The 21096-nt window shown below is 50.9% G+C and overlaps 8 protein-coding genes across 8 annotated transcripts; 3 read left to right on the forward strand and 5 right to left on the reverse strand.

Moving 5' to 3' along the window:
- The first annotated feature begins 4435 nt into the window (after positions 1–4435).
- Positions 4436–4949, forward strand: M430DRAFT_185898 (hypothetical protein). The gene has a single exon (XM_024863904.1). The coding sequence runs from the start codon at positions 4525–4527 to the stop codon at positions 4867–4869; it is 345 nt and encodes a 114-aa protein (XP_024716877.1). The 5' UTR covers positions 4436–4524; the 3' UTR covers positions 4870–4949.
- Positions 4950–5125: 176 nt separating this feature from the next.
- M430DRAFT_45439 (hypothetical protein) lies at positions 5126–5759 on the reverse strand (the record flags this gene model as incomplete). The annotated part of the gene is made up of 2 exons (XM_024867771.1): positions 5126–5486; positions 5551–5759. The coding sequence occupies 2 exons, from the start codon at positions 5757–5759 to the stop codon at positions 5126–5128; spliced, it is 570 nt and encodes a 189-aa protein (XP_024716878.1).
- A 302-nt stretch (positions 5760–6061) lies between these two features.
- M430DRAFT_185903 (hypothetical protein) lies at positions 6062–6437 on the reverse strand. The gene has a single exon (XM_024863905.1). It carries the CDS (start codon positions 6303–6305, stop codon positions 6090–6092), a length of 216 nt encoding a protein of 71 aa, XP_024716879.1. The 5' UTR covers positions 6306–6437; the 3' UTR covers positions 6062–6089.
- A 131-nt stretch (positions 6438–6568) lies between these two features.
- M430DRAFT_109902 (hypothetical protein) lies at positions 6569–7783 on the forward strand (the record flags this gene model as incomplete). The annotated part of the gene is made up of 2 exons (XM_024861318.1): positions 6569–7481; positions 7533–7783. The coding sequence occupies 2 exons, from the start codon at positions 6569–6571 to the stop codon at positions 7781–7783; spliced, it is 1164 nt and encodes a 387-aa protein (XP_024716880.1).
- Positions 7784–9397: 1614 nt separating this feature from the next.
- M430DRAFT_37338 (hypothetical protein) lies at positions 9398–10556 on the reverse strand. The gene has a single exon (XM_024867106.1). It carries the CDS (start codon positions 10388–10390, stop codon positions 9455–9457), a length of 936 nt encoding a protein of 311 aa, XP_024716881.1. The 5' UTR covers positions 10391–10556; the 3' UTR covers positions 9398–9454.
- A 218-nt stretch (positions 10557–10774) lies between these two features.
- On the forward strand, positions 10775–12973 carry M430DRAFT_69762 (hypothetical protein). Its single transcript, XM_024869452.1, has 3 exons — positions 10775–11040; positions 11089–11191; positions 11250–12973. The coding sequence occupies exons 1-3, from the start codon at positions 10904–10906 to the stop codon at positions 12825–12827; spliced, it is 1818 nt and encodes a 605-aa protein (XP_024716882.1). The 5' UTR covers positions 10775–10903; the 3' UTR covers positions 12828–12973.
- A 1153-nt stretch (positions 12974–14126) lies between these two features.
- M430DRAFT_147185 (glycoside hydrolase family 2 protein) lies at positions 14127–17318 on the reverse strand. Its single transcript, XM_024863051.1, has 2 exons — positions 16999–17318; positions 14127–16798 (listed from the first exon to the last, which is right to left on the reverse strand). The coding sequence occupies exons 1-2, from the start codon at positions 17271–17273 to the stop codon at positions 14299–14301; spliced, it is 2775 nt and encodes a 924-aa protein (XP_024716883.1). The 5' UTR covers positions 17274–17318; the 3' UTR covers positions 14127–14298.
- Positions 17319–18237: 919 nt separating this feature from the next.
- On the reverse strand, positions 18238–20466 carry M430DRAFT_53885 (hypothetical protein; the record flags this gene model as incomplete). Its single annotated transcript, XM_024868426.1, has 5 exons — positions 18238–18472; positions 18531–18615; positions 18695–19127; positions 19314–20220; positions 20273–20466. 5 exons carry the CDS (start codon positions 20464–20466, stop codon positions 18238–18240), a joined length of 1854 nt encoding a protein of 617 aa, XP_024716884.1.
- Positions 20467–21096: the final 630 nt, after the last annotated feature.

Consider the following 21096-nt stretch of genomic DNA (forward strand, 5'->3'; position numbering starts at 1 on the left):
AGGGGTTACTGCAGAAGAGAAGAGGGACCGAGAACCCTAGAGGCGAGAGGCGAGAGGAGGGGTTCTCTACTACTTTCAATCAAGAGTCTTAAGACTTGAGCCGTATACGACGGATACGATAGGACGCGGCAGGTAGGTGGATACAGGAACTGGAATGTTGTTGTTCACTTGTTGCAAGTACAGTAAGTAGGTAGTAGTTAGTAGTGGATACGGAACATATGCTGATGAGTACTGACCCTCAAGAGTAAGAAGAACTACATGGATAAACATGGATAATCATGGATAATCAGGGATCACCGGCCCCATGGCGGCTTCGTACGGGCGCCCGCGAAACGAACCCGCCCAAGCGCCGCTGCACCTGCACCAAAGAGGGAATTGCCCTCTCGGAAGCGGGGTTCGCTGATTTGCGCATCGCGCTTTCTGCTTCTGATTCTGGATTCTGTCTAGGTTCTGGGTTCTAGGTTCTGGCCTGGCTTTTCGAACAATAACAGCAGCAGCAGCAGCAGCGGCAAGAACAGTAGTAGCAGTAGCAGTAGTAGCAGCAGTGCGCTCACGCCATCTCTGGGGCTGAGCCGGGCCCCGCCCTGCACGCCATTGAGGGTTAGCTGCTGTTGCGATGCCATGCAGCTGCCAAATAATCACCGTGGGCCGTGGGTGCATGGGATTGGATGATGGGGACAAAAGAGAGATACCTAGCCGTTCGAGGCCGAGACTATTACGACTACGATTATCACCGCAGGGCACAGGATGGAGATACTGAGGGTGGATGATGGGTGATGGGTGATGGATCATGGATGATGAGAGATGATCGATGATTGATTAATGGATGGATGGGTGAGAGAGAGATGACAGATGACAGATGCGATGAATGATGATGGATAGATGGATGGTTGATAAATATAGCAGCCTTAATTACAGCCTCAGGCACCTCAAATCAAGCGGTTCTGCCCGTAGTGCGCTGACTAAGAAACGGAGCCGGCGGGACCCTACCTTGCCTTAGGTGGAGGGGCACGAGGGGTTTGAACTTCAAAGTGTGATCACGATTATCGCGATTATTATTGGTACCTTGCCTTGCCTTATCCAGGATTGACTGATTGACTGACTGATTGATTGATTGATTGCTGTTTCTATTTATTGATACATGCTGTGATATGATATGGTGATTCTTACCTGATGCGATGGTCTGGTCATCAACCATGAGCATGTTGCTTAGGTAAGCGATTATGCGCATGGCATGGCATATACGAAGGGATAGATAGAGGGTGATGATAATATCAATTCAGGTACTGGACGGAAGATGCTGTAGATCAGAGCAGATCAAGTACATCAGGTACAGTACAGGACGCCACAGAACTCCAACCAGGTATACCTATACTCCAAAGTAAACAACATCTTCAAACCCCATCTCAAATTCAACCACGCCTCCAGCGGCAATGGGAAATACCATTCATTATGCCCATGACAAATCACCAATCAATCACCAGAGGCACGCGCATAGGTTATCCCTGACGATAATAGGGCAGGTGAAGCGAGGTCTTGTCCTTCTCTCTTAGATTCGCATCATTCGCTACAGTACCTTAGCTACAGTGCTACAGTATGTACATACGGCAATTCATCCTAGGCATATTCCATTCCATTCGGCATCTGATGCTTCGTACCTACATATCTAATCTCCACCCTGCAGACGGTCTGCACGCATCCAGCCAGCCAGCCATCCATCTAGCACACATCATCGTACTGCCTGTCTGCTCTCTGCCCTCTGCCTATGGTCCATCAATTAAGCTGAAGAGAATTATAATACTGGGCCCTCTCGCCCAGCCTCACTACTCACCCGTCTTCGTGCGGGCCAGCAGCTGGCTAATCCTCAATCTCCTCAATCTCCTCAATCTCCATCTCCCCGTCCCACTCCTCTCCTCTCCCGTGCTGTTGTTGTGGAGAAACAACGGGCCTAAGTAGGTAAGGTAAGATAGCTCGGCCGGGGCGTGACTGACGGTGGCAGGCAGGTCGGCAGGGTCATCGTGCGACCCCTCCTCACTCAGTCGCCGCGCGTGCCGAGTCCCTCTCTCTCTAGTCCATCGTATACCAGATAGATAGATAGATTCGATATAGATAATTCAATTCGTACAATAAATACATACACGTGAGTGATCTAGAAAAAGCGAAGAAGAGATAATGAAATGAATAATGAGGCAGATACACGCAAGAGAGATGGAGCGGGATGGATGGTCGTACCGAGGTCCCTTACCTTAAGGTAGCGATAGCGAGCCGGGAGAGATAGAAGCCTGAGGTATCTATTTATCTATAGCCCCCCGTATATTCCGTGCGGGTGAGTTGAGTGAGTGAAAGTACGGAAGACGATAGGAGATTGTTAGGACAGGACAGTATTAGAATATAATAGAAACACGCGAATGCCAGCAATCCAATCTCTATCAAAAAACAAACATAGAAACAAACAGAAGAAATCGCCAGTCAAGTAAAGTAACGCGCGTCAAGAGTAAGATCTAGATAGATGGAGCCTGATAGATAGATGCCTTATAAGACAGAGACAGACACGACGTTTCGGATCCCTGATTTGATCATGTCTGATTAGGTTATCTCTGATTAATTGAGATGCGCGTAGAGTGCAGAAGAGGTCTGGAATAATGATGAATGAATGGGGAGGGAGTAGGATAAGAATAGAAATAAATCATGATGGTGCTATTACTGTATACAGTATCATCTCATCTCGTTAATTGATCATGCTCTCACGTACTCGCATTCATTCCTCCCCTCTTCTCTCCCTCCACGCTCCACCCCATCCCACCACAAACCCTACAACAACCCTACAACAACCCTACAACCCTACCTACAAGCCTCCAACACCACCTTACCTACATACATGCATCGACACATACATAACATGCATCCTTCCTGCGGACCCCCCCTGAGAAACTAATTAGGGGAACAAGGGCACTTGCATCCGGTGCTAGGATGGCACTGATGCTCTCCCGTTAGCCCCCCCTGGGGATTCTGATTATTATGTACAGGATGCAGGACGGAGTACATGTTATGTATGTATGTACAGTTACTATAGTAGTAGTGTAGTAAGAAGTAGTAAGGTAGGAGGAGGAGGAGGAGGCCAGCACATGGAATCCATCCCTTCACACCCTCCTGCGTACCTACGTACCAGCCATCCCCCCCAAAAAAAATCCATCCCACATCCTGATACATAGACCACCCAGCGCCGCGTGCACCAGGAACTGCAACCATTACACAGGTCAAAGTACGAATGAGGTGGGGGCGCCTTCATACATTCATCAACGGCCGGCCTCTCTTCTTCGCCGGAGTAATCATACCGAGCGCTGGACTGGATTGGATTGGACTGGCAGGCAGGCAGGCTGGCAGGCTTGAACCGATGCATGCATGCATGCGTCTCTCCCTCCCTGCATATATGTATGCAATGCAGCGGTAATCAAAGTCAAACATCCATCATCCCCATCACTATCCCCATCATCATCCCACATCCCACATCGCTCCTCTGTACAACCGTTGGATCTCCTCTTAAAAAGACGCCAAAAGCCAAGACGAATTATCAGATATGATAGATAGCAAAAAAAAAAAAGGCCAAAGGAGCCGAGCAAGCGAGCATGTACGCAAGTAAGACAAGGCAAGGCATGGTATGGTATGGTATGGTAGATCCACCGTTGGAATTTTGAAATTTTGAAATTTTGAAATTAGAGTACCTATACTATCTAGGTAGGTGGAGAGGGACATGACATGAACATGACAGGATAGGAACATCAAAATCATCCGAACGAACGAACAAACAAAAAACGCTCGCGCAGCATGCATATCACATCAAACAAGCCAGCCAGCCGTTGCAGAGCCTCCCTCTGTCGGTAGCAGAATCTGCAGTGCAGTGCAGTGCCGAGAACTGCCTACCTGCCTGCCTGGCCTGCCTGCCTTAGGGCCCGGAATCATCATCCTCCTGTGTCTGTACGTATGTTTGTTTGTATGTATGTATCTAAGTGGGATTATTAGGAAAGGGAGGTAGGGAGGGAGGTTGCTTTGTTGGTTGGGTTATGGAGAATTAAGGAAGAGGAGGAGAGAGGGTTGAGGATAGGGCTGTTGGAACTTGGAAAGGAGGGTATAGGTAGGTAGGTAGGTAGGTGGGTAGGTGGGTAGGTACTGGATGTGGGTATGGTATGTATGTATGTATGTATGTATGGGGGTGTTGGTGATGATGATGCTGATGCTGAGGGAGAGCCGCAATGCAATGGTGAAGGATGTGATTGGAGAGAGGGCTAGGATGGATGGATGGATGGATGGATTGCTATTGGAGCGTGTATTGGATTGTGGTACTTGAGGTTGGACTGGCTGTATGTATGTATGTATGTACGTATGTGTACATGGTGTTGTTGGAGATGGATTGGAAGTGCATTGTTGTCGGTGGATTGTTGTCGGTGGATTGTTGTAGATGGATTATTGTAGATGGATTGTTGTAGATGGATTATTGTAGATGGATTGTTGGATGCTTTGTTGTAGATGGATTGTTGTAGATGGATTGTTGTCGGTGGATTGTTGTCGACGCTTTCTTCTAGAAGCGAATACACGTACAGTTGCAGCTACATACAGACGTGCACAACAGATTCCATCTCGCCACTTGACGATTCTTTGAGCCCTGTTTCACGAGAAAGAAAGCAGAATAACCTCATCCATCACTCACTCCTTTGTTCCTCATTCCAAAAGTCCCCCAAAAGTCTACAGCTCCATCGAGGTGACAGCTCCCTCGAGGTGCGGTGTATCGCCCTTTTCTCCGCGGACGAAGCAATATCGATGTCAGCCGACAGCAATCAAATCTTTATATATGAATGTGCGAATAGTAATTGATTTACCACACTGTTCATACCTGAATTTCCGATGATGAAATAGATCGTGAAGACTTCGGCTAACTTGCGCTGTTGCATGAGAAGAGGCAAAGAGAAGAAGAAAAGACGCAAAGAAAAGAGGCAAAAAAAAGGAAGAAAAAACAAGGAAAGAAGACAAAAGCTCAGCTCGGCAAGGTCAAAGAATGGATGATTACATCGTTCGACATCTCTCTCGACTGACCTTCTCGCGCGACAATGATGAAAGGACGAGGACGGCCCTATGATGCTATGATCTCATCCGATGATTCGCCAAGCGACGGTATCTCCGGCTGCAGCTCCGTCGGATGGCCCTGCGTCGCCGCGAGGATCCTGCATACGTCGTCGATTGGAGAGACTCCAAGATAATAATATCCCGATGCAGCGGAGGGGTATTGGGGATGAAGTATACCTCCGGAGAGAAAGACGCGGCGGAGAGTGTAGATGCGGGATAGAGCGAGATAATAGACACCATGATGGTCTGCGTGGTCCTTGAAATGAATGCCCTTGAATGAACGCCCTTGGTATGAGACCACCCGAATCTCCCCATCCACGGCGATGATCAATGCAATCATGGCAATCATGGCATTCATGGGATTTCCGCTACATTCTGCATTCTGCATTCAGACGTGACAGAGATGACAAGGCGGGAGACGGGACGACCGACCTGACATGAGATGCCAGCCCAGGTCGAACGGCGGATGGCCGATCGATCCCTTCGAGGGTCTCTGGCGAACGCGCCGTCCGATGCTCGATCGACACCGCACCACTCAGCGTCGGCGACCGAGGACCCTCTCCCCTCGATAGGTACATAGTCGTGCTGTAGCATGTAGTGATCAGAATCCGTGAATCCATGATCCCATGCCGCCGCTCCATCTTTTGCCTCCTCCAAGTTCTAACTTCCAAGGCTCCGTCCGAATCTCCAAGTCGCGCCCTCCTACCCACGCCCCAGGCACGGAGGTAAGACATTTCTCTCTCTCGTCACGACTGTTCGGCCTGTTCGCCCATGTCTCTTGTTCTGGCTTGGCCGGCCTGATAAGAATGGGCCGGCCGCTGGTGTCGAGGGCCAATGAGCGGCCCTGTCGGATCACTCGGCCTCGCAGATATAATGCTTGAAGGGTCCTTTCGTCAGTCCAGACTCGAGCCGTGAGGGTCGACGGCAGAGCGTTGAGAGCGTCTTTTTCCGGAAGCAAATCCTCTCAGCTGCTAAGACTCCAGACCGGTCCATGCTCTGCTCATCCTCCTCATCCTCCTCTTTAACCTCTTGAACTCTTCAACCCTTCTTTCCGCTCCGCTCCTCTTCTCTCCTCTCCCCACCTCCTCACGTCCTCTTCCTCCTCCACCGCCTCTGCCCATCATACCAATTGTATCCGATCGCTCGGGCTGATCTGTCGCATTGTACTTGTGTCGCCTGTCCTCCATCGAACCCACGGCTCCTCCCTCGCTTTCCTCCCTGAAATCCTCCCGCTCCTCCCCCTCGTCCTCCCTGTCGGCCGTTCGTTCGCACCCCTATTTACCACACGCGACAATCAAACAAAGGACTTGACTGGCATCATCCTGATTTCGCCGATGCGCCTGGCTTAGCGCTGTAGTGATGCGAAATATATGATTGCTGTGGTTGACTTGACGACTTTGCGAAGGGGGGCCGTTGTGCAGTTGTTGCAAGGCGAGGCTCGGATCTCACCATGTCAAGTTATCCCGGCCAGGGGCCAAAATCGAGGGTAACAAAGGTGAAGCCGATCTTGAGGAAGCTGGCGCAGAGCGAGAAGAGCTCGCTGGACCTGGATCGGCCGTTGGCAGAGCAGGATGGGCTGGGGATTTACGATTATGGAGCGCCCACTCGCTCGGTACACGATGTGGTCTTCCAGTCAGGTAGGAGGGGATATCACAACCGCAGCGCCAGTGGCACATCTCAGTTTTCAACGGCGACGTCGAACTCCACGGGCCAGCGAACTGGTTCGTTCGTCCATCCCTTCCAGCAGACACCTCGCCCTCACACGCCGCCTCTAGCAGCATCACACAATTCACTACGAGAGAGCGACCCTTTAGACAACCCAGCTCTGGCTGAAGATGAGGACCACCACCGCCATCACATACGAAGCACCTCGAGCATCTCGAACCGCACACCTTCTCTGACCAGCACCATCACTCCGATTGCAAACACGCACCCGCAACCACTGCTCCGGATCCAGACCAAACAGTCCTCTTCGCGGATAGCTCTTGCTCCTTCGCACACCAGTCTACACAACCACCTTACTCCCCTCTCTCCTGTCGATCTTACATCGTCGCTCGACACCATGTCACCTACCTCTGCTATTCGCACGTCCTTTGACAAGGGCTTCCGCCTGCGCTCTCGTAGTGAAGTCGATTCCCGTGAACGCGCCCTCACTATCCAAGAAGCCCGTCGCCGCTTCCAGGAGAAGGAGCAGGCCAAGGATGAGAAAGCCGCGCGTGAGGAGGTCCGCCAGCTTGAGAAGCGCAACCAGAAGGAGGCTCAGAGGATGGAGCGCTCGCACCGCCAGTCCTCTGCCAGCACCAGCGAAGGCACACGCTCCAAGCGCTCGAAATCCGATCTCACAATGCAGAACGAGAAGCTGGGTGCCGGCAGCGCTACTGGCCCCCGCTCTCCCCGCACCAACAGCGCAGGAGCGGCAAACGACCTGTTCGTCCGTAGTGCCCCGGGTCGGATTCCCCCCTACGTGCCTGCTGAGGAGGAGCAGGCTGAACCACTCCCAAGACGCAGCTATTCGGCGACAAACAATGCAAAGAAGAGAACCCACTCTGCATGGACCAAGCTCATGATGTGGATCCGTACCCGCTTCATCCGCATGAAGGGTCGCGCGCGTCCTGCTCCTCCTCCAAATCCCTATTATGGCTATGGTGCACGTGCACACCAGTGATTGCAGTGTCTGGCTAGAGCATTGCAGCAGCTGCGGCGTTGATCCTGATGCTGATATCCTCCTCTCGCTATACACACACAAACCCCAGCTGTGGCATCAGTCTTTATGATTTCATGAGAACACCCCCATCGCATACAAACAAGGCATCAGTCGCATCCATGCATAGGCAGGCACACAGCACACATTCGGACCTCTCTCTTCCCCCTGCCCCAGGGGCTGACGAGCAGGTAGATCCACACACATACACATCAGCGCGGCGTTTGCTTTTTACATTTCCCACTTCACGGCGTTTCGGTTTCGGGCATACAGTCCTCTGGTTAGGCATGGATAGGATAGGGCGGGATGGGATAGGCTGGGTTAGGTTGGGAGGCTTGGATCACGAATACGTATCCGGATGGCTGGGAGTGCAGGGAATGGTTTTATGGTTGATTGATTGATTGATTGATTGCTTGCTTATTTTCTTGATCAAGGGATCGAGATTCTTAGATCTGCGGGCTGGGATCGCGTTGGGGACGAGCAGATAGGGAAGTTGACTCGGATCAATCAAATCAATCACGGATGAACTCTTGAGACTCTTTCGCAGCATGTTCTGTTTGTGAGTATCGTAAATCCAAACTAAGCCCCGTCTCACAAATCCTTTCACTCGTCCGTTTGTTTGTTTGTTTCCTTTCTTACTTATCTATTCCCTTCCATCCCTTCCCTAATCTCTTCCCCCTCTGCTTAAAGAGATAGATATATGTTACATACCTACGGTACAGGTTATTCAAATCTCTATTTATCTCATATCTATCCACATACCTACCCATCGACCTACCTAACCCCCCGCTCATATCAGACCAGTTCAGATCAATTCAAGCCAGTTCAGGTCAGACCCTAGATCAGAAAACTAGACCGTGCTGCACTATTGCTGAGCTTTGAAAAGGAGGGATATAAATATAATATAATTAATCCCCGCTTGTATTCGAATATGTTCTTTGTGTATTGGATTTGGGATTTATTGGACTTGATTTGTTTTGAATTAATCACACTCTTTTATCGTATCCTACTTTTCCCAAATCCCTTCGAACCAAGAACCGTAAACCGAGGAAAGAAAGAAAGAAAGCAAGCAAGCGAGCAAGCGAGTAGGTAGTTGATTCTAGACTAAAATCTTCATCTTCATCCCCCCCCCCCCCCCCCCAAAACCGAAGTGTCTGTCACATTCTACTTTCACGGCACTGGATGGCATTGGTAGGCGCAATTGAAGATCATAAGACACAAACACTCCGGAGCCAAGGTAGACGTGGAATCATTGTCGAATATATATGGGAGTGGATTACTAGGTAGATAGTGATTGAATATATCTACTGATAATGATGATTGATTGTCGTTGTGAAGGTTGTTTTTTGTTTTTTGTTGTTAATAGGTACCTAGGTATTTTGGTTATCATTTATTCCCTGGATTGCTGGCGCGGATATTAGATGTATATCGACTGTTGGAAAGGTCCTTGGAAGATATATCCAGTTCGTTGAATCTTAAGGCAGTTTAATCCATCAGAGTTGTAGGTTCCAGCTGTCTGGTAGGACCTGAGTAGAGTTTTATGGATTTCTAAGGGGGGTGGCGGGAGGCAATAGGGGGCTCGGTAAAAAAAAAAGGGGCTTAAAATTTAGGGGTATTACGAGTATGAAGACGAATTCAAGGACGGTACAACCACTCCTTGTGATTGAACACAATCTCAAACCCGACATCTTCGAACGTGCCCACAGCCGCATACAGATCGTTCCACCCTTCCAATCCCGTCACCGGCAGATCCTCCTCCGCATCCCCCTCCTCATGCAGATTCCAGCCTCCCGCCCAGCGCCCGTCCCGGGTGAAGAAGATCTCCACATCAATCGGTGTCGTCGCCGCTGTGCGCGGCGTCCCCTCATACCCCGGCGGCGCATCGACCTCCCTCTTCACAAACCTCATGCCGATCCCCAGCGTTTCCCCAGGCTTGAACGGAGCCGTGAAGTCCCGACCCCCCCAGCGGTCATTAACATATCTACATCCGTCATCGCCGTGGATCGCCAGACATCCGCGATGCCACCCCGGAAGTCTGAAGACCGGGTATGGAGGCGCGGCGAAGCCGAGCGCGAGGCTGACTTCGGCGCGATTGCGGTCTGCGATTCGGACCTCGTAGTAGATGATCTTGGGCTTCCCGGTGCGGAGCGGCGAGTGCGCCATGGCGGAGTATAGCGGGAGTGAACTAGTGATGCAGCTATCCGGAGAACTGGCTTTTGTTTTCCCGGCCCATACTCCAGGTCGCAGATGATCCAGCCGACCGATATATGGCTGTGGTCTGACAGCACTGATGGACCCGTTCTCGAGATATGAGAGCGCATCGGCGGGGAGGGCCGTGGGAGCCGTCAGAGGGTTGGATTCGCACCATGCTTCGCCCTGCTCGGCTTCGGAGGCCGTCGCATTGTTGGTTCGGCTTCGTTGGTTGCCAAGCGTTGGCGGAGGGGGGAGGAGAGAGGTGTCGGGCACGGCTATCTGCCAGTCGTGGGATGGGGGAGGAAAGGGTGGAGGAGCATATTGAGACTGTGAGGGGGGAGGTCCGGCGGGAGGAAGATAGGACTCTTTTTGAGGCATCGTGATCGGATTTGTCTGGTTCTGGATTGGGGTGCGATTGAGGTCGTAGTCATTCGTGGTATGATAGCTCACCTATTGATATTCCTTGGGAGACGCATTGGAAAGCGAGACTTGGCCTGGTATTGAAGATGGGACATGTTGAATCTGACAACGGAAACGAACATTGAGATAATGAAGTCGTGAAGGCTAAGGCTAAGGCTGAGGCTGAGCTCTAAGCCCGCTCAAGGCGGCGACCGACGGCAGAAAATGGTTCGGGCTAATCTTTCGCCGATCCCAGGCAGCCTCGGCCCCCAGATCTTCAGCGTGTGCCACATGAAATTTCCCGAGCCCCTTGTCATGATGTCGCTGTTGAAATAGATTTTATCTCGCTCCATCTCAACTCACAATCCTTCTGTCTTCGGCCTTGGCTCTTCTGTCTCTCATTAATCTCATGTTTGTTCTTGTCTGCAAATTATTTCCTAACTACAGTAACTTCAATCCCCATTATACCCCGTAAAACCCGCTATCCGCGCCATGAATGGGACCAAAGACACCAAAAAGCGCTACCTTGGGTATCCCAAAGCTGTAGAAGCTCCCAAGATCCCGTATAGGAAATCAAGTGATCAAAACCCCGCTGTTCGAGGTCTTCCCCTGGTGGTTGGTGGATGGCTGCAAGTTCCTCACCCAAAGCGCCGATCGCATTGACTGACATGTACTAGTGTATCCAAGCTGCAATTCGTCCAAAAGTATCTCTGGGCAAATGCGGGCTTCAATGGACTTCGCGATCTTCAGTATTTAAGCGATTATTCGGAGCGATGGGATGTAAGTTCACCCATTGCGCATCTCTACACTACCTAGGTAATGTGACTGATATCCCCAGCCTACGGTCATCCCAATCCAAAACGATCTTTCCATCTCACCCCCAGCATTAGACTCAGGGTCCTTTCCGATCCTGCCTGAGAACCTCCCAGGGAGGTATTACTCCATTCCCGAGTACCATTCTATGTACCTTTCTGGAAAAGTTACTCCCTTGGACGTCGTCTCATCTTTGCTACCGCTCATTCAGAGAGACGTCAGCCAAGCGTCGCACTCTATCGCATTCATTGACAGTCACCCGGAAGAGATTCTGGAAGCAGCCAGAGCATCAACCCTGCGCTACAAAGAAGGGAAGCCATTGAGCATCTTTGATGGTGTTCCAACGGCAATCAAAGATGAATGCAATGTCGCAGGTTATCGAACAACCGGGGGACGGAAGCGCAACGACAAGCTTATGCCCGTTGCTAAAGAATCAACATGGCCTGTTCAAAAGTGGGAAGAAGCGGGTGGCATTATCCTGGGCAAACTGAATATGCACGAGCTAGGCGCCGACACGACGAACAACAACCCAAACTGGGGAACCCCTCGAAACCCCCACAATGACAAGTATTACACCGGCGGCTCGTCTGGCGGAGCAGCCTATGTGGTGTCAGCTGGACTGGTCCCTGTGGCTCTCGGTGCTGATGGGGGAGGGAGTATCCGGATTCCTTCGTCATTCTGTGGAATCTATGGTCTCAAACCTTCGCACAGTCGCCTCGAGGACACCCATAGCACGGTGACAGTCACCGGGCCATTGGCAGCTACTATGGCAGACCTCGAAGCTTCATACCGTTTAATGGCTACCCCAAACCCCTCAGATCCCAACTGTTCGCTCTTCAGCCCCCCCGGTGTCGCTTCCCCTTCCCGTCCCAAGGTCATTGGCATATACAAAGAATGGTTTGATCGTGCCGACCCCGCCGTTCTCAAACTCTGCAACGAAGCTGTCGACTACTACAAAACCACACTCGGCTACGAGGTTGTCTCAATTGAGATCCCCTACGCCCCAGAAGGCCAGCTTGCCCATGCATTCACAATCCTCGCCGAGATGGCCATTCGAGCCCGCGCCCACCCATGTGCAAAGCCGCACTGGCTCTCCGGCTTGAACCCCGCGAACAAGATCCTTCTGGCCGTAGGGGGTCAAACCCCGACCCGCGATTATCTCCTTGCCCAACAGCTCCGAAACATGCTGATGCAACATCTTGCTTTTCTCTACCAGAAATACCCCGGCCTCCTCATCGTAACCCCAACGACGCCCATGGCGGGCTGGCCAATTGCCAACGAGGCTGACCTGAAGTACGGCGTCACGGATGGCAATGCCTCGATCCGCAATATGGAGTACGTGTGGCTCGCGAACTTTTCGGGGTGCCCGGCCATCAGCTGCCCGGTTGGATATGCCGAGCCGGCGAAGGGCAACGGGAAGATTCCGGTGGGGTTGATGGCGATGGGGGAGTGGGGAAGCGAGGACTCCTTGATCGCGTGGGGCAAGGAGGCCGAGCAGTGGCTCCATGAGGTGTATCCTGGCGGGAGGCAGAGACCCGCGAATTGGGAGGATGTGATGGCGAACGCCAAGGGGAAGGTGAAGGAGGAGAAAGTCGAGTCTTGATCGTGCTTAGCGCAGTTGTTGTATCCTGGTTCTCAACATGTTACATCTCAGATCCCTTTTCGCTAGTTCGTAAAGCTGGTTCCCTCTCTCGCAAGAACTGCTGATATTCTTCTACCGTTAGAGCATACAATAATACTGCACCTGCCAGCCTTGCGACGAAGATGATGACATAGGCCCACATCTCCATACACAGTGTAAAGGGGCATCAGCCACTCCCGACCATCAAAAGGGCGGAGGCCACTTGAAGCAAAAAGGGCAAAGTCCCCGCTCAACCCATTCCACCTTACGGTAGAGCCTCACAGGACCCCCTGTCTCAAAATGACCATTGCCAAAAGTCTTTTGATGGTGGTAATAGGGCGGCGATAATGGCGTGGGACTCGTATCACTCTACCAACGGTCATCTCTCGCAGCCTTGCTCTCTGCACACCAGCAGATTAACTCGCATGCACGACGGGCTTATCAGGCCTTTCCCCAAATTTTCTGTCAGGTTGTTTTCTATTCTTTGTTTCTTCGTCCCTCAGCAAGGCTGTATATGACCGCAGATTAATATTATCCTTACGAAGGCGCCAAGTTGACCGCTTTGAGATCGTCTCAATATATCAGCGGCATCCTCTGTATTAATAATTCTTCTTTCTTTCTCGTTAACCTTAGTTTGTCTTGTCAGAGCCTTGGAGCCTTGGAGTGCTCGCAACCTTTCCTGCCTGTTGCCGACCGAAACTCTGCCTTTGAGCAGGTACATACTGGAAGCAGCAGAAGCACTGGCACCCAACGGTCCTCGTGTAGCTCTCAAAATACCGGTTTTGATAGTGTGCAGGAAAGTGAGGACCGAAAGAGTCCCTTGCCCACGACCGGGAAAGGCACTGAACCCGTAGCAAGACCAGAAAATGATACATGTACCACAGTGGCTGTAAAGGTAGGGGGTGGAAGCGCTAAGCTAAAGTTAGACGACTCAGAAGAGGCATTGATATCTTTGGAAACTCCAGCTGGAAATGACAGATGTAATGCATTGAATGTCCCAAAAAACAGATCTCTAATTAATTGATTAATTAATTAATAACTAATACCTATTTCCTAGCCTCTTACCTTAGCTTAAGAGGCTCCATTGATTTTGAAGAGGGGATGGATGGAGAGAAGAGAGGGGTTAGGATATTAGATAGATAGATAGATAGATAGATAGAGAATTAATGGTAGTAGGTATTCATAAATCTAAAAACTGCAACAGCCTACTTACAATAGTCATCATCTCCTCTTTTCTCTCTCTCTCTCTCTCCTCTCCCCCCCCCCCCTTCCTCTTAAACCCATTCTACTAAAGCTTGTCTGTTTTTTATAACCGTCTTTTGTGCGTAGATTATTTCATTGTATTTTTATTATACTAGGCCGTGTCCTTGTAACAATATTTTTCTGAAGAGGTGGGCTTGGACACTCCCAACTTCATAGACAATATCTCTAAAGTCAAGCCCCAGCCAAGCTACTACGGTAACTTATTATCCCACAAACTACGCACCGTCACCTTCTCCACCCACTTCCCACCACTCGTATCATTCTTCACCTTCACGCTAATCTCCCTCGGCCCATCCGTTGGGAAGAGCCAGAATGCATTCTCGTTGAAATTCGCAAGCGTGCCGGCCGGGATATCAAGCCATACCCAGGCCGCGACGCCCGTCGTGGCTCGGACTGTGAAATTCCCAGTCTCTTTCGAGTAGGAGAGTTTGAGGCCGGGATCGATAAGCTTGACGTCGTTGAGGGATAGGTCGTGGAAGTAGGATTCGTGCTTGTATTCCCTGGTCTCGTTGGTGTTGGGAGGTGTGCCGGTGGCGGTGACGCTCATTTTTAAGACTGCGTGTTTGAGAGAGAAGGGTAGGGTGAAGGTATTGTCGGCGTATACTTGTGTTGTGTTTAAAGCACCGACGGAGAAGGGGACGGTGTGCGGATGGCCGAGAATACTGCCTTCGTAGTTGTACCATGTGAAGGTCGCAACTCCTGAGGCAGGACTCCAGAGGTCGGAGGTCACGTATGCTGTTAGGTCGCCAGTGGTGTAGTTCCAGTAGCTGGCGATGATGATAGGTTGGTAGATGTCTTTTGAGATGTAATGCAAGACCTTCCATCTGCCGTCGTACTCTATGCCGGCCCAGGTTGGGGCCTGCCAGATGTCTTCGAGCTGCCAGTAGAGGGAGCCAAGCTGTCGTTCTGGTAGCCCGGATCCACGCCGATAATAGGTTATCTGACTACGGTAGAAGTCTGCTTGGAAGATCTGGGTGGTGTGGCACCAGGATGAGAAATTGGCGATTGGATCACTATGATAGGGTACAGGATAGTAGAGCTCCGAGGCAATTGTCATCTCGCCCATGCCTTTGGATGAGTTGGCAAAATTGTTGGTGAACGTTCCTCCAGCAGGGTAGTGGTGGTTTCGAAGTTGGATGGTGGAGCTGTTGAAGTAGAGTTCGTCTGCGGGTACTGCTTGCTGCCAGGTTTGAAGACTGGGCATAGAGTGGAACCCGAATTCGTTGGCGAATCTCCCAACTGGGTAGCTAGAGAGATTGAAAGCGACAACTGAGTCGTAGTCGTAGTGATCAGTGTCACCATAGATCGATCCGGGAGTCAAGTTATTATATCGCTCAATCATTGGCATTGGTAAAGAGAAGTTCAGTACGAGGTATCCATTTGTGGTACTGCTTGGGATGTAGGAGATCGATTTCGAGTTCCCATAAACGGCAGGCAGGAGTACGTCCAAAAAGAGTTCCTCGTACTCCTGTCTCCATCTGTCGTTTCCAGGATCAGCCGCTGCAGCAAGTTGAAGTTCTAGATTCTCTAGCTCATTCCCTCCAGCCCAAAGGGCGAGAGAAGGGTGGTGATTGACCCTGCGGACGTTGTAGTTGGCCTCCTCTCGAACATTCTCCAGGAACTCCGAGCCAACAGGATACAAAGAATCTGAAAATTCGAATTCGCTCCACAAGAGGACTCCCATCTCATCGGCAATGTCATAAATGAAATCTGGTGAGTAGGCTCCACTTGCCCAGACACGGAGCATGTTCTGGTTTCCATCTACAATAGACTGGAACAGCTGCTCCATCCTGGTTGGCGTGACCCGTGGCCAAAATGCATCGGGAGGGATGAAGTTTGACCCTTTCGCATAGAACTCGTGACCGTTGATTTCAAAATGCCAGTTATTACCGGGCGCTATCCCCTGGGCAAGCTGTTCCTCAGATATTGGAGTCATGTTTAAGACGATCGTTCTGAACCCGCTTCGTTTGGTGACCGAGGCTAGAACCTGGTCCCCATCGACCACACTTATCTTAAAGTAATAAAGATTCTGTGGTCCGAGTCCATTGGGCCACCACAGCTGGCAAGATTCTCCATCTACGGCGACGCTTCCGCCTATGGTCGTGGCGGTTGTCGTCACATTCTCCAGGAATCCGCTGGCCACGGTTGTGTTGTTAATATCGAAAATCTCGATACTAAGTGTTGCACTACTTGGCACACTCCCTAGAATATCCAGGCTTGCGTTCACAATCCATGGCTGACTTTGGTCAGGAGGAAGGTTGTTCAATTGCCCCTGCCTGTAAATATCCAATAGAGAATTTCGAATATAGATTCCAGAAGCAGGGAGCTGGATTACATAGGCTGGTTGCCAGATCCCAGCAGGGGCAAAGGCTGGACCCCAATCCCATCCAAAGTCGCTCTGCTCTTTTCTCATGAACTGCCTATTGGGGAATTCGTAAACCTGCTCCACTCCATAAGGCCATGTCTCCTGGTCAGGCTCGTTTGCGATATCAGCGGTGATGTTAACTGCAGAACCGAAGTTGATGCTCAGCGTTGGCGTTGAACAGGAGCTCAAGATGCTGGAGACTTCAAAGTAATATTGACGGAATTGATTGTTGGTGGAGGCAACTTGTTGTCCGCACACCTCGATTGAGGCGAAAGTGTCCAACCCGTTGAAGAGTAGCCATGTGGAAGTTCCACTTGTGGTGTCTCTGGATATTGTCAGTGATATTGCGTGGGTGAACAGGGAAATATACATGAATATAGAAGAAATAGCAGAGGAAGATAAAGCTGCAGTATCAGGTCACATGAGAGGGCTTAAACGCTTCTCGAATCGAAGGATGGCTCTTAAGGAAATCACAAGACCAGATATTTCCATCCATGTGAACCAGAAAAGGATCTGAGTACTCACAGTCCATCTAGCACCGTGCTGTACGTCCAATTTGTCTCCGCTACCCATCTCAGGTCAAAATCTCCCAGTCCGTAATACGGGTCAGGAATTACGCCCGCGCTGTACAAGTCTAGATGCGCTTGCGACGGTACAGATCCGGGGACAGAGATATTGTAAATGGGATTCGAGAGCGTCCATTTAGCCGTGCTCAAGTCCAGAACTTTCTGAGCCGTCGCTGTTGATGTGGTGCTAAGCAGTGCAAGCGCAGCGGTTGGGAGCTTGCCGAGGAGCCTCATTGTGGCAGAGACGCTCAGGTCTAAAAAAGGGAGAGGCAATTGGAATACATCCATCCTTACTTGACTTGGAGATCAGCAGCTTATATCAACTTCTGGGGCTCATGGCCGACTTGGCCGTCAAGCCGTGCCTAGACAGGCATGATGTCAGAACGGCCCGAAGCAAAAGCATAACCTGGAGGAAACCACGCTCTTCTGGGGAACGTTACCCCGACGGTGTAGGAAAGTTTGGTGTAGAAAACGTGCAGAGAGGGGGGTTGAGGGGAAACTTCAAAGTGCGGAGAATGCGTTGAAGACGAAAGGTCCACTCCGGAGACGATCAATGCTGCAAATGGCTAGCATTTCTCGCAGGACGTCCCTCCGAGGCTCAGAACAGAATGGAGGCTTCCTCCACTTTACGGGGTATGGGTTCGCTTCTAAAGTGGGATTTACCCCGAGGAGACTCTTTTGAGGCTGTTTTGTCATGCTGTTTGTAGATTTTGTTCGGGCTCCATGTAGAATTATAAGCTAGGTAAGGTAGATATGGCGCCGTGAGTCACGTGATCCCAATATACTTCTCGATTCCGAATCCTTCTGCAAGCCTTGAAGTACCGCAGGGAGCGGGTTGCCCCTTGCGCTTCTCGATAACTCATTCGACTACCTTAGTAATGGCAAGGCTCTGCACTAGGTATGAGAAGAGTCCTCCCGGATCAGATGGACATCTAAAGGAAGCAGCGGCTAAAAGGGCAAGCGGTGGAATAAACAAATCTATCATATCAATTGCAATCCGCCATTATGCCGTTTATTGGTTTTGTGATGTACAGACATACTAAGAAAAAGGTTGCAGGATAGGTGCAAAGACAGCATTGAAAACCCCTGCCCTCCATGACTCTCTTGTCACAGATTCAGAGACATTTACGCCTTGCCATCTCTCATTCTATCCCTCATCACCGCTCCCACCCGGCACAATCGTATCACTCTTCAGAACTCAGTGGTGAGCTTCGGTGTCCCCTCGGTAACCAACAAGTTTGAATCTGCCGATAATCTCGCCAACAGTGAAGAAACCTAGAAGTTCAGCTCCAATAACAGCCCCGGAAGCCAGTTGTGGTGCCCCGATGTTTCTAATTTGTTGGAGGAGGTTTGGGTTCGAGGAGAAGAGCGATCCGGGGTTTCGTACGCCCTTAATGACTCTTTGGAAGTAAGCTTGGAAGGTCGAAACAGAACTGCAGCAGTTCAGTTAATAAAGCACATTCCCCTTCACATCCACAGGAGTCCACCTACGGAGGGGTCATCTTTTGTCCGTGGAAGACGAGCTTGGAGAGCTCCAATCCGACACGAGCATAGTACACAGTAGGGGGGATTTGTCCTAGAGTCGCAACATCAGCCATTGGCATCCCGAATTGATGGAAGAGCAACTCCATCGCGCTGCTGAGGATGACACATACGCTCAACGAAGGCAATGAACTTGCCAGTCCTGCCACCAATCTTTCCGAGAGCATTTGTAACGCCCTTAGCAGCACTGCTAAGGGCCGGGCCAGCAGCAGAAGAGACCTTTGAGAGACCCTCTGAAGCTTTCGACTGGATGTTCGAAGCTGTCTGTGATGCCTTGGCGGCGGTGTGCTTCGCGGCGTCGGCGGCTTTGGATGTGGTCGATTCAAATCGGCGGGCCGCTCGTCCGGTGAACTTGGTGGATTGCCGTACGACGGCACGAGACATTGGCAACGACATGGTCAAATCTATGCACGCGAGAAGACCCGAACGTGAATGGTTCTCGATGCTGGGGGAGGTGGTAGGTAAACAATTGGTCGTTGTGATGAAGTCGTGCGAGAGATTGCTACAATTTTCGCCGGCCACCGGGAAGACTTGCGAAGAGCCGCGCTAAGGATCGACAAGGAATAGCTTCCCGAGTCAGTTTCCCCTGGACCATCGAAACATTCTCGACAATTTATAGAAACAACATGGATTTCAATGGCTCGATCTCCGGAGGCAGAGATTATATATATGCTATCTACGATCTAACACTTTCTACCTTGCAAGTTCTTAATCCTCGCTCTTTATCTGCACCTTGATTGCTCCGGTTTTCGGGTTGGCAGCCGTCTCGAAAGCTTTTACGGCATCCTCGAGATCGAAGCGGTGGGTTACGAGCTTCTTCAAGTCGATAATCCCGCTCTGGACGAGCCGGATGGCTCTTGGCCACGTGTTGCAGTAGCGGTACTGGAACTGCAGATCGATCTCGCGGACACTGAGCCTCATGAAAGGGATGTTCATCTCGTTCTTGCCGACCCCAATCACGAACACCTTGCCCCCGAACTTGACTGCCCATATGGCAGCTGACACACTGCTCTCGACGCCTGTGCACTCAAGTGCAACTGCTGGCTCAATGCCTCCGAAAGCTTCCACAATAGCCTTGCCTGCTTCTTCTGGAGACACCCTCCCGACCTTGTGTGTAATCACGGACGGAACGAGACCCTTTGCGAATGCCAACCTTCCTTCGTCGATGTCGGTGATAACAATGGGACAAGCTCCTGCAGCTTGGCAGCAGAGTAGTGTAATCAGACCAATGGGGCCAGCTCCGCAGATCAAGACTGGATCCCCCAGCCTGACTCCCGATCTTTGCATGCCAGCCAGAGCAACACTCAGAGGTTCCAGACAAGCCCCATCTTCGAAGGACATATCCCCAATTTTATGGCACCAGACAGCTGGGTGATTCACATATCTGCGGAGGAGTCCTGGAACCGGTGGGGTGGAAAGGAACTGGACCTTCTCACAACCATTATATCTTCCCGTGAGGCACGGCTCGCATTCGTTGCAGATGACGTTTGGTTCGATGGCTACACGATCACCAACTTTGAGGTGCGTTACGCTAGGATGAACTGCTAATATAACACCTGCAGATTCGTGACCGAGAATATGCGTGTCTTCGACGATCATGGGACCAATGCAACCAGCATGCCAGAAGTGAACATCTGATCTGGTACATTTGTTAGCGGAGCTTTGGGACCCAAGCATCTTGACAAACATACCCACAGATACCGGTGCTCTTGATCGCGACGGTCACCTCGCCGGCATTCAACCCCTCACCCTTCTGAACACTTTCCAGCGATGGTTCAGCCTCTCCAACCCACAGCTTATGGTCGGGATTGGTGTAGACACCAATGTTGGCTTTGGACGGCTTTACCGTGGCGGAAGGTAACACCTCTATTGCTGAAGGAGACATGATGATGTAGCTTTGAACCTGTTCTATCGAGTCTCGAGCTCTGACCGGCTTCACTTATGATGGTGAATGAAGGCTCGTCCCAGAATGAAAGTCCTTGATATGTAGTCTATCAGGCGACCGGAGAAGCGTGAAACGGTGAGGAGGAAAGAACGTATGCGAGCCTTTTGAATTCGAGTGTGCCGGCGTATGCCGCAGCTCTGGTGAAGCTGGAGAGAGGAGCGTCCTTCCCCGCGAATCAGATGACGGCGACGACGGACGCCCAAGACAAGGGAGGGATCCCGATGTACGCACCGGTCCTACGACGAGCAGCGTAGAGGCGCGGGAAGCGTCCCTGTCATGGCGGGGCACTGGTAATCGGGCGGAATAAGGCCGATCCGTTGATTTCTTGGTGGGGACCCTCATGCGCTCCAATCAACAGTCTTTGCGGGACTGGACTTGGCAACGTTTATATATCAAGCTCTGATACGGAGTCTATCACGACTGACGGTGATGGTGTTTGACCCTCTTTGACGGACTTGTACCCCGCCGAGGACCCCGCCAGAGCAGTAGCAATAAGTGAAGATATATTGTTAGTGATAGATATATACTCAAGCAGATATAAGATCGCATAGTCGGTTATTATCTCTGTTC

The sequence above is a fragment of the Amorphotheca resinae genome (genome assembly GCF_003019875.1).
Source record: "Amorphotheca resinae ATCC 22711 unplaced genomic scaffold M430scaffold_13, whole genome shotgun sequence".
Taxonomy (NCBI): Eukaryota; Fungi; Ascomycota; class Leotiomycetes; order Helotiales; family Amorphothecaceae; genus Amorphotheca; species Amorphotheca resinae.